The sequence below is a fragment of the Diadema setosum genome, chromosome 9, assembly GCF_964275005.1.
Source record: "Diadema setosum chromosome 9, eeDiaSeto1, whole genome shotgun sequence".
Taxonomy (NCBI): domain Eukaryota; kingdom Metazoa; phylum Echinodermata; class Echinoidea; order Diadematoida; family Diadematidae; genus Diadema; species Diadema setosum.
This window is the reverse complement of record NC_092693.1, coordinates 25,848,883-25,861,974: the sequence shown is the minus strand read 5'-3', so window position 1 is coordinate 25,861,974 and position 13,092 is coordinate 25,848,883. Positions and strand designations below refer to the sequence as shown.

General features: G+C 34.1%; 2 protein-coding genes across 2 annotated transcripts in view; both read right to left on the bottom strand.

The window, feature by feature from the left end:
- LOC140233518 (E3 ubiquitin-protein ligase MARCHF6-like) overlaps positions 1 to 13,092 on the bottom strand; it is a 193,174-nt gene that overhangs the window by 111,262 nt on the left and 68,820 nt on the right. The gene's annotated exons all lie outside the window — the stretch shown is intronic.
- On the bottom strand, positions 30 to 12,717 carry LOC140233517 (putative nuclease HARBI1). The gene is made up of 3 exons (XM_072313636.1): positions 11,890 to 12,717; positions 3,282 to 3,448; positions 30 to 311 (listed from the first exon to the last, which is right to left on the bottom strand). Exons 1-3 carry the CDS (start codon positions 12,715 to 12,717, stop codon positions 308 to 310), a joined length of 999 nt encoding a protein of 332 aa, XP_072169737.1. The 3' UTR covers positions 30 to 307.

The following is a 13,092-nucleotide window of genomic DNA, read 5'->3' as shown; positions in this document are numbered from 1 at the left end:
TATGCAGATAAGTATATATAGTACTTCAGTATTTATTATTTTCAATCATTGACAGCTGTGTTGTGGCTGTTTTCATAATTTTCTCAGTAGTTCATTTTCCACACCGTCACGTACAGCTACTAGGCCCTCTTCTGCATTGCCTCCCGCAACAGTAACTTCGGCACATGGATTCAGAGCAACTGAAGCTCCTCCTTTCACAGCAACTCCACCATCTTCATCTTCATTCACGTGGGCTTCAACATCTTCTGTACCTTCATCTCCCTCGCCACCTTTGACGAGGCCTGCCAGGATTTGCCTTGACCAGCCATCATCTGCAAAGAAGCCAACGGGTGATTCTTATCATGAATACATTGATGCTGAGATCAAGAAGCTTAAAGGGTGTGTACAGTTCTGGTCGAGGTGAGGATTTAGCTTTTAACGTTTTGCGAGATATTCAGAAACCACTCTATGAGATGTCAAAGAGCATGTAGTTCTAAGGGGTATCAAAAGTTTATTCGATAAAAATCGGTTTTGAAATGGCTGAGATATCCCAAAACAAGGTGAAACAAAGAGATCCTAATAAAGTTGTGGCATGTCCCCTTTTATTATTAGCACTTTTTTGGATATCTCGGCCATTTGAAAACCAATTTTCATCAAATAAACGTTGAATCCTTCTTAAAATTACATGCTCTTTCATATTTCATAAGAGGCTTTTCATTATCTCACTTAGGAATGTTCAAAACATGAATCCCCACCTCAACCAGTACTGTACAGTCCCTTTAATGCAGAAAGGGAAATGATGGTAGCCAAAAAACAGAAGTTGGCAGAGGAGGCAAGCCTCATTACATTGCAAAAGGAATTTCTTCTGTTGCAAATGCAAAAGTTCAAATCAGACTTGGAAGAGAGAAAGCAATTCAAGACGGAATTGATAGATCTTAGAGGGTGCACCTTTGGTGATGCATAAAACCCTCTTGACATTTTTTGAGAAGTTACATTTTTGTTTACAAGCAACTGAACAAATTCTTGTAGTAATGTAATGAGCCTGAAAAAACCCTCTGTGATGGCATAGCATTAGTTGAGATGAGATTACAGCTTTTTATTTTTGTGAAATACTTAGAAACCTCTTTGAAATGTTTCAGAGCTTACTATTCTCAAAGGAATTCAAAGTTACTTTGACGTAAATCAGTTTTGAAATGGCTGAGATATTGAAAAACAAAGTAAAACAAAGCAATACTAATATAAGGGTTCGTTAACATTATTTTTTTGATATTTCAGCCATTTCAAAACCACTTTTCATCAAATAGAATTTGAATTTGTCTTAAAATTAGCAATCTTCCATATTTCACAAGTGATTTCTCACTATAGCAAAAAAAAAAAAAAAAAAAAAAAAAAAAATCACCTTCATAAAACATTGCAAACCTGAAGCCACATCTCTACCTAACCTGTACCTTCCCTTTAAGCAGCTCATAGCACAGTTAAGTTTATGGTGTTATTGAATTTTGACAAAGTACTCTGAATAGTTTTGTAGCTGCTCGATGCGTAACAAAAATTGTCAAAACTTCTTTGTTGAAAGTTTTATGTTATTGGTGTTTGCAACAGTAATTGCTGTAAAAACCATTGTTGTTCAAATTTCAGGGGAGAGAAAAGGTAGGGGGAAAGAGAAAGTCTCCACAGATGCAATGCTATCGCTGGTTGGTATTATTCAAAGGCAGTGCCCAACAAAAACTCTTCTATTGTTTCAGATTAATAATGTACAGTCCAAGTTTTACTTTACAGAATGGGGCAGTAACTATTTCAATATTACTTGCTTGGGAAACTATGCAAGTGTGAATGCTGATCCATGCAAATGGATCACATTCATGTTGTTACTAATACTTGAATTTATTATTGATTCAGGAGTTTGAGAATGCATGCTAATCTCATTGATATTTAGCCTTTCCTATTTGTCACAGCTCAAGACTGTCGTTATGAGGTAGATATGGTTCAGGCTATTTGAAAAAGATTGTATAACATAAGCAGTAATTTGCATAAATTTTATACTGCATTTAGGCCATTTCAGTTGTTAATAGCTAAGGGAAGTCATGGTTGTCTCTTTCTAAACTAAAAGTTTGTGACATGTGTTTCTGTGAGCTTATCTCAAAGTATTGACATTTTAATCAATTTGTACATAATTTGTACATGTATTACATGTACAGTACAAGGAAGTGCTGTGGGTAATACAAAGAAGTGATTAACCTTCAGTCACATTTCAAGATTAAATTTTGTTTTTGAATTTCATGATACTTAAAAACTCAGAGGATTTGCTATCAAAATGTATATAACTATAGAAATTGTATCTTTTGTATAATGATTTTACATTTACGTTATATATTCAGGTATTTAATGAAATATGTAAATAATAATGATAGCAGTATGCTGTTGTGACTTTTTATTGTACAGTGGTTTGACTAGGCACACTCACTGTACCTGTTCACCTCTAAATGTAAAGAGGAACGAATGTAGCGTTTATGTTAGAATTGAGTATTTTTGGTTATTCTGTTATTTGTCAATTTATAGGGCTACATTTGTGAGGTCATGTGCATATGGGGTGATTCCCTTCATAATACACATTGGGAAAGTTAAGATATGTAATTTCTCCTCTTTTTTTCTTTATTCTTTTCAGTTACCATGTTTTATTCCAGGCAATGTTAGTAATTCTTTCATGTCAAATTGATAATGGTTGAGTAGAGGAAATATTTCAGCCTGTTATGTTTGGAGGAAAAACATTGTAGAAGGCTAGCAGCTTTTCATAATTACTTTTGAAAATATTTGATAACAAACAGCTTTTCCATTATAAATTCCTTTCCATCCTCATTTCTAATTTCACCTCATCTTAACAGTATAAAAGGAAGCTAGCGATTTCATTCATACTATGTTTTGTCACTTGCACGACATATGCCAAGAAAGATTCTGCTTCAAGAGGAAGAAATTTAATAAAGTACTACCATAAGACAGAAGAAATTATGATCATTTTTCATGTTGATTGAATTTCCATGTCTGTCTTGTAAAAGAAGAAGTTGAGAATTAGAGTGTTTGCAGAGAATTAGAATTTGCTTCCATGGTTTGTAAGGAAACCAAAAACTTTGTGTCAAGTCTGATACATGATTAGTGCATGATTTTAATCTTGAACGTTTTTCTATATCAGGCCAACATGCAATTTGAATTAGGCCTGGAATGAAGCAGATGAAAAATATGATTGAGCCATAAATCAAACTTGAAGAAAGAGTTTTGGTTTCCTTGACGAAGTGTCAAAAGATGACTACCTAAAGTGTGCCTGGATAATGTGCCGTCTGTATTCTTGAGCTCGAGCAGCGTTGTTTCCTGCATGGACTTCAAGAGGACGTTGGGGATATGCTGGCAATATGTCAGCTACATCGGGCATGCCCATATCTTTTGCCAGGATGTGGAGAACGGCACAGCTAGCAATGATCTATAACATACACACGTATAAAGGAGAAATGAAAATTCATTGCACTCCCGTTTGTAACAAACACTGTTAAACACTGTACTAACACTCGTTACAAGGAATAGAATATTAAGCACCCAGTATTATTATTATTAGATCTTTATATGGGTATTTCTTTTAATATGGGTACCAGGAGTAAATGTGTGATGTCTAATCATGAAATTAGCTGTGCTGGCTACATGAAAATAAATTTCTAAATAATTATGGTCATGAACTATAAAGCAGTCAGAAAGCTTTCCAACGGTGATACATTTTAAATATTTTGATAAACCAACATGTGTTTTTTTAAGCATAAATGTGTAAATATTGTTACTTTTTTGGTTAAAAAAGTGTGACATTTTTGGTAGGTTTCAGAAATAGTTTAATCTATACATTTTCCAAACAATAAAACTTCCCCTCAGAAATGTTCACCGACCAATTAGAACATGTTCATGCATACTGAATACACAATTCATGAGAAAATGTTATGGTCTCTTTAAGAGGTGAGTGCAAAAATAGTCGTTTCATGCGTAACATTTGGTGTTCTCAAAAATGTGTTACTCAGTGATATGTTGAAAGCTTTGTAGAAGCTAAAATAATCTGACACACAGTTGTAGCTTGCATTAAAATTGTAAGACTTGCTAACATTAAATAGAATTTAAGTCCAACTTCCATTCAAATTCAACAAAGAACAAGAAAAACATGATTTCATTTTCTGACAAACGTGTTTGGTGTTCTCAAAAAATGTTACTCTGTGAAATTTTGGGGTTGAATTACTGTCTTGTTCAAAACTCCCGTATCTTATAAAGTACCTTTTCTGTATGCATTTCCTAGGTAGATTAGAAGAGAATTTTCCTTCAATCTACAATTTCTCAAGTATTGGCCTCATTGGTGAAATTTCATTTTGGTGTTCCCCTGAACACCGTTACTCCGTGAAATATTGAATTTCAGCCAAAATGCTAAAATATAATTAGGAATAGTGTTTTTAATTAAAATAAGGTTCATATGACCCTGTCGTTTGGATTAAACAAAAGAAATGGGTACAGACAGTGTCAATTGTGACCAAATGTTCTGGAAAATGATTATTTGGTGTTCTGCATAAACCTGTTACACATGAAACCTCAGCCTGTGTAACAAAGTACACATCCTTACAGGAATTTCTTTGGAATAATAAAAATTTAGGCCATACCATGTCAATATATGCATTAATACTGATCTAAAACAGTTATTTTATTTGATTATGTATAGAATAAAGATACATTTATTGCAATCCTTCTCTCACATAGTAACAGAACACCATTAATATTGGTGTTCATGTTACACCGTGAATTAGGCCTTTTCCAATATGTTTGCAAGGTACTGCTTGCGAATATTCTATACTGGTTTATGAGTCTTTAGAACAAACATATTGGTACATCCTGAACTTGATTTGACTCTTTCAATGAGGCTTTTTCAAACAAAACAAGTTTTAAGACCTGCCAAGAAAAAAAAAATCATATTTTGTGGATATCTACAAAAAAGTACATTGAAATTGTACACAAAAAATTTTTCCTTATGCTCCAATTCAACTCGTGTGTTGCAAGTATGTTCATTTGCTACACAGGAGTGAGTAACAAATAGAAATTATGTATTTACAAATTAGAAAAATTTCAGAAAATCTACAAATTTTGGTGTTCATGTTACACATGAAACATTTATGGGGTAGTTGTGAATGAACATGTTACCAAAGAAATATTAGCGTATTTGTGAGTGTAATGTTTATTGGCTGTTATCTTAGATATAACACAGTACACAAACAGCCAAGTTTCATTACATATTAACCAATTCGAAAACTTGAGGTCACTGTCACACTTTGGTACCCATATTTATAGAAATACCCACATACTCATATGCTTGGCTAGAACGAAATGATATATGGGCATTTCCACGGTAACTCACGTTACATTTTGAACTCAAAATTAGGTCGTTGAGATCAATATCCTTAAAACCTAATTAGTGATATGAGTTACTATATGTGAATGAGTATCATGCACCTCCATCCTACCTCACAGCAACATTACATCCACAGACTCTTATGAGAACTATGAGAAAAAACACTACAAATGTCGGTAACTCACGTTACATAATTTGGACATGCAAAAATTTGGCATGTCTTATATTCAAAAGTTTCCTCAAACAAGAAACAGAGAGACTTTAAAGTCTATTGTGTCAAAGTCATGGACTAACAACATACATCACCGAGTATGGTAAAAATTCAAATTGTCTTACATTCTCCAGGTATCGTCATGTGAAGCGGTAACTCACGTTACGGTAACTCACGTTACAGTTTGTCCACATGATCACAAGACAATTTTTTGTCTTAATAATCCAAAGAAAACTTACCAAGACAACTTTTTTTCACAAACAAACTCCATGAATAAAGAATCTAAATTGATTTGAACATTGATCTGACAGTAATTAATCCCATTTTATCCATGAGATTACCAAAAGGCAGGAAACTTTACATTTAGAATAGCAACTTGAAGATAAATTTCATTTCTAATTGAGTCGTTTTCCAAGCTTTCATTTGTACTGAGACAAAAATTGTATTCAACAAAATGATGTGAAACAGAGTCTATTTCATTAAATTACACTCTTTTCCAGTTAACAAATGCATCAGAAATTGAGGATTTAATTGAGAATTTGATTTGACTGTTTTTTTTTATTTTACTAGATTTAAATGGATTTCAGGCTATCTAGATAAAACAAGTCATCCATAAACTATTCCATTTAATACACTGAGTCACGAGACTAGAGACCTGTACATGTAGTCTGTGGAGAGTTTAAAGGTTCAGAAATGAATATTTCAATAAATCTTTTAACTTTTAAATAATGCAATTTATATTCCAATTCTTTGATAATTGTTTGAATTACTCAATAATCAATTGTTTGTATGTTTGATTTGTTTACAAATTCTTATACTAAACTGGTACAGAAATTAGAATTGAATTACAGAAACTGCATATAAATTTTAGTTATCTGCTACCAGTACTGATCAGTTTAATAAAACATGTTCATAAATGTTTAAGCCTTAAAAAACAATGGCTTTGGTCTATGAAATGTCAAGTAGCCATTATTTAAATTGTACATACATGTAAAAAGTATACCAGTATTTTCTAGAGTAATCAAGCAGACTGAAGCAGTAAATCCCAATGAAAAACATGAATAGTAAATATTTTGTGATCAGGAGGCTATCAAACGTTGATAGTTTGCTTTAAGGTACATGACTGTCCAGCTCTTAAAGAAAATGTCTGATAATGAGGTTCACATTCAATAAGTTTTTGGTAATAGATCAGCATGTAAAGTAAATTACAGTAAACATGGAAAAGTTTCATTGTAGGATTTTGCAACAATATAGCTAAAACCTCAGAGTAGAATAGTATAAAACACATAAGCATGTCAAATTCACAATGTTCAGTTCTCAAAAATCTCAGAAAAAACAGCAGGAAGTGAGCTCCAATCTTAAAATTCTGTTCATACATGTAAATGTTTCAGCCTCATAAACAATGGCTTTGATCTATAGAGGAAGGTATAAACTATGAAATGTCAAATAGTAATCACTTGAATTACAAAAACAAGAACTTTTCAAGAGTAATCATGCAGTGATTATCCCAATCAGGAGGCTATTAATAGTTATCACAAAATTTTGATAATTTGCTGGAACAAGGTCCATGCAGCTTAAGAAGAAATGTCTTTTAACAACTTTCGTAACAGATCAGTATACATGCACTGTAATATTAAATAGTAAATATGGAACAGTTTCTTTCAGAAGTTAACATGTGATGAACATGTGTAATTAATACATTGTACATGTAGACCAGTTGGTTTGGTGATAGAGAGAGACCAAGAGAATAACAATCTACTGGAAATAGAATCTTAATACAAGAGTTCAGTAATCATGTACTCATTGGTTACTTACAATCACAACCTTCATATCATTTCTTGGTATTAAAGAAAAATCATGTCGGTAACTCACGTTACATTGTGGTAACTCACGTTACATGGTAACTCACGTTACAATTTTAAGACCTCTGTTATGAGAATTTGAAGCAAAGACTATAAGTCCCATCATATTTCTTGGATGTGTGCTGCATAGTTATTTGATAATCCAAAATACCATGTCTCAGTTGGGCATAGTAAAATTGCTAGGTTAAAAAGTTCATGTTTCGGTAACTCACGTTACAGCAGCTTCTCGAGCTATGTAAGAGCACGCTGGTGTCCGAAGTAATATCTTATATCGAGGTCTCCACTTTATTTACTGCTAGATTAATATATTTTTGATTTGTAAAACCAAACAAAGTTTGATTTGAGCCTCAAATATAAAAAATAATCACAAAGAGCAACAAAAATGCATTTTTAGGGATTTTTAGGTCAAAAAATGCTTTCTGGTTTCAAAAGGTATAAAAATGCACAAAAGGGAACTTTTCTTAAAGGTAAAGTTGGTTTCACACACTTCAAACTATGGCTAACAAAGTAAGATTATCAGTTGTCCTGAAATATGCGGGTAAAATTTTGGTGGTCATGTCGCACAACTCACGGAAATGCCCATATATATATATATATATATATATATATATATATATATACAGTACAGGCCAAAAGTTTGGGGCCACCCTCAGATTTAAAGGAAAAATCATACAAAACATTGCATTCTGCATTCATTCAAATGCATTGATACTGAATGGGCTACGGTAGTTCCATTACATCACACAAGCATGTTTCCAACCGGTTTTGAGTGCACTTCTGTGAACCCCGGTCAGTTTTCGTAATATATTCAAATTTTATGCATATCTTTAAAGCAAAGGTTCCCACTGGGCAATTTGTTACCGATTACCGACATTACCGGATATTACCGGTAATATCATACCAAATTTGACTCAGATCAAATATTACCAATGTTACCATGTTGTTACTCAAATACTCGGTAAAATGTTGGTTTCAACACGGTGGTGACAGGAATTTTTGGGGACTTGAAAATTTCGCTGGGATTGCTATTCAAAATTACCAATTTTTCCCCTCATCAACCTGGTGTAACTCGGTAAAATGAGGGTTTCAACAGGGTGATAACAGTGATTCGAGAGACCTGAAAATGTCGCTTCGATTGCTATAGGTTACTGCAATTACTCAAGTTCCCAATGTTATAACCAATTAAAGCCATTCAACATTACCCATATTACCCCTCATCACCCTGTTGTAACTCGGTTTTAAATGTTGGTTTCAACAGGGTGATAAAAGTAATTTGTGGAACTTAAAAGGTTTGCTAGGATTGCTGCAAGATTACTATCATTACTCAAGTTTCCAATGTTATAACCAATTAAAGCCATTCAACACTACCCATATTACCCCATCACTCAATTGTAACTCGGTAAGAAGTCGGTTTCAACAGGGTGGTAACAGTAACATTTTGGACTTGAACATTGCATTACGAGGTGCACCGTTTTTCAATTGTTTTCCTCATCAGAAACAGATCCTGTTGGCCTCGAGGATCATTATATCTTATCCTTATCCTCAAAATAAAAAAGTAAGGAATTCATATCACTTTCATTATAACACAAGTAATATCATTTGGGTGACAACATGATAATATTGGTACAAGTATTTGATCTTAGTCAAATCTTGGTGTGATATTACCGGTAATATCTGGTAATATCGCTAATCGGTAACAAACTGCCCAGTGGGAACCTTTGCTTTAAAGATATGCATAAAATTTGATTATATTATGAAAACTGACTGGGGTTCACAAAAGTGCACTCAAAATCGGTTGGAAACATGCTTGTGTGATGTAATGGAACTGCCATATCCCATTCAGTATCAATATATTTGAATGAATGCAGAATGCAGTGTTTTTTTTTTGTTCTGTTTTTTTTTTTTTTATTCACGTTCCATATTCCACATTTCGTACAAGTTTTATATTCCATTTGATTTGAAGCAGAAAAGGTTTTTTTTTTTTTTCACACAATGGTCAGTTTGAACCAATAATGCACAAATGTATAAGGACATATAATTAACGTGTAATATGAGGAACCCACTAAAAAGCAAAGCTTGTAGGATGTGGGTTCCAAAAATATAACATAGGGTTTTAGTACAGTGTACATGTATAAAAGTCAGAAGTGACGTAACATGCAAAATTCAAAATATCGAGAATATTACAATGTTTACGGGATGTACAAAGTATAGTATATAATGTTTTATGATTAACTTATGGTATAAATGCTTAAAAAAGTAGCAAGTTAATCAAACTGGTGAGGTCATCCGAGCGAGGCATCATTTAAGTATATGCAAAAAAAAAAAAAAAAAAAAAAAATTAAGCGATTACGGCGAAATAATTACACATAGGATTTTAGAAAATTGGCTTTGAGATTTTTCTTAAAGGAGCTTAAAGAACTTGAAAGCAACCGAACCGAATCTAACTCATTCCAGAAAGAAGGGCTGGTAGATGTAATTGTCCTAAGGGCTAAAACTGTACGAACAGGAGAAAAATGATAGGATTCACTGTGTCTTGTAGGGTAAGTATGAATATCACTGTTTTTCACAAACATTGAGGAAAATATACTAGGAAGGTCACCAGTATTCAACTTATACATGAAAATTCCAACATGATATAAATACAAATCAGAAATTTTTAACAATTTACTTGAAACAAACAATTCATCAGTATGATCAAAAAATTGTGCTCGATTTATAATCCGCAAGGCCTTTTTCTGAACCAAAAATAACGAATCAATTTTAGTCTTTGAGCAATTCCCCCAGGCTAATATTCCGTAATTCAAGTAAGGTAATAATAAAGTTGTATAAAGAGAATGCAATATTGGCTTTGGGAAGAGATATTTCAGTTTGTGAATAATTCCAACATTCTTGCACAACAATTTACATAAATAATCAACATGTACCTTCCATGAAAGGTTACTGTCAATATAAATGCCTAAAAATTTTGTTGAATCTATTTGATTTAATTGTAAACCGTTCATTAAAACTAAACCTGGAAGAGATTTTATTGTGTTACTGAAAACCATATAATTGGTCTTATTTATGTTAAGCGACAATTTATTTGCCTGAATCCACTCAAACACCAACTTAAGTTCATTATTCAGAGAATCGAGCAAAACATAAGGATCTGAGTGAGAACAAAAGAGACTTGTATCATCTGCAAACAGAAGAAAAGACAGCAGAGAGGATGAGTTACGGAAGTCACTGATGTATAAAATGAATAAAAGAGGACCTAAAAGGGAGCCCTGTGGAACACCACAACAAATCGTGTATCAGATTCATGATTATTTACGAAAACAAATTGAGATCGACCGGTAAGATAACTTCTGAACCACTGCAAGGCCTTTCCACGAATACCGTAATGATTTAGTTTATACAAAAGAATTTCGTGATCTATTGTGTCAAAGGCCTTGGAGTAGTCCAGAAACAGACCGACTGTATGCGACTTTGTGTCTATAGCTCTTACCACTTTCTCAACCAGAAGTAATATAGCATGGGTGGTTGCATTTTTTTTCCGGAATCCGAATTGATTATCAGCTAAAATATCACAATCGTTTACAAATTTGATTAAACGATTATAAATCACCTTCTCAAGTAATTTAGAAAAGGATGACAGAAGCGATATTGGTCGATAATTTCCCAACTCATCCTCTCTGCCTTTCTTATAGATTGGGATAACTTTAGCAATTTTCAGTTTAATGGGCACAATACCAGTCAATAATGATAAATTCAAAATGTGAACTAAGGGTGATAGTATTTCGTTTACAATACTTTTCATGAGGTGATTAGAAATCCCATCATGACCTGTACTCTTCTTGGGGCTAAAAGAATTGACAATATCTACGACCTCTGTTTCAAGTACTGGGAGAAAAAAATGTGTGATTTTCTTTTAAATCTGAGGGTGGCCCAAAACTTTTGGCCAGTACTGTATATATATATATAATATATATATATATGCATATAATGAATATGTATATATAAATATATTATCTATATATATACACATATATATATCTATCTATATATATATATATATATCACATAGCAAAAGGAAACTGCTGGTCCCGAGGACTACGTTATACTAGTAACTGGAGTCGCATGTGATACGCATTTCCTTCCATTGAAAATTTATACAGATTCAAAAACAATGAGATATGCGATACACGTTTTGCGACGACAAAAATTGATTATTACATAATATATATATATATTACATCTTATACCTGAAAGAACGGGTCACTATGAAATGAAATGTGGTACAAATATGTATATTGAAAACAAAGGTGACAATGTAGGCCTAATTCAGTTGGATGCTCAGTAATAACACAGCGATATTAACCAAAGCACCATACACAAATCACAATTACATCTTCACAGTCAGAATAGCAGTTTACACTTACCTTGCTTGCTTGAGAAGGGTGCACGCGGAGTTCTTCGTGCAAGCAATGGAACCGCCTCTTGAGTTGCCCAATACCTCTCTCTACCAAACTACGTGTTCTCCTGTGTGACTTTTTATATCGCTCCTCCTCCTGAGATTGCGGGTGCAATACAGGAGTAAGTAGCCATGGGCGGAGAGGATGCCCGCTGTCCCTGAGGAGATGGCCATCGATGTTCTCTAGATGCTCTTCGACTCTGGAATCATGGGTGCTTCCAGGCCAACAAGCGTTGATATTGATTAACTTGCATTCAGCATCCATCACAACTTGAACGTTGATGCTGTGGTATCTCTTCCTGTTCACAAATTGGTCCTCATGCTCGGTCGGAGCAATAATCTTAACATGAGTACCATCGATCACGCCTACCACCCCCGGAAACTCCGTGATCTCGAAGAACCTCATCTTCGATCTTCTTCTTTCATCTTCGTCTGGTAGACGGACGATGTCTGGCAGGAGTCTTGACAGCGCATCACTGACTTGGGCGATGCACCTTGACATGGATGCCTGCGACAGATGAAGGGTGTCGCCGTCGGTTCGCTGGAAACATCCAGTTGTGAAAAAATGAAGAGCAGCGCATACCTTGTCAAGGGGCTCTATTGGGTGGTTTCGATTTGCCTTCGTAACAATGTTGTTGTGAATTAGATTCTCAATCCTATGAATACCGTTTCTCGAAAAACGGTATCTCTGTATCAGCTCTACGTCGCTATAAATCTGAAGCGGGTGAACGCGGGCGTTTGCGACAATTTGTCTACGATCCCTCACATGATCGTGAATGTGGAGAAAAGCCGCCATCACAGACTCTCAATTATGCCTTATTCAACACATCAATTGTGAACTGCATGTGGGGCCTAATGTGAGAAGTCTTACAGCTAGAAAAAAGGTAAGCAAAGTAAAAAGGTGGCTTATATTTAAGCAAAAATACTTACCTTGAGATATTCATGGAATACCAAAGCGTGTTTAAGCAAATTTGCTTATACGCAGCTTAAGCAACTTTGCTCATTGTAAGTAAAAAGGCTCAGCAAAATTGATCACAATAAGCAAAATTTCTTAGCAGAAATACTTATCGGGAGATTTTGCTTAAATTCTCTTGTAAGCAAATTTGCTTACCATTTAAGCAAAATTTCATACTATTTAAGCAAGTTTGCTTGAATATAAGCAAATATGCTT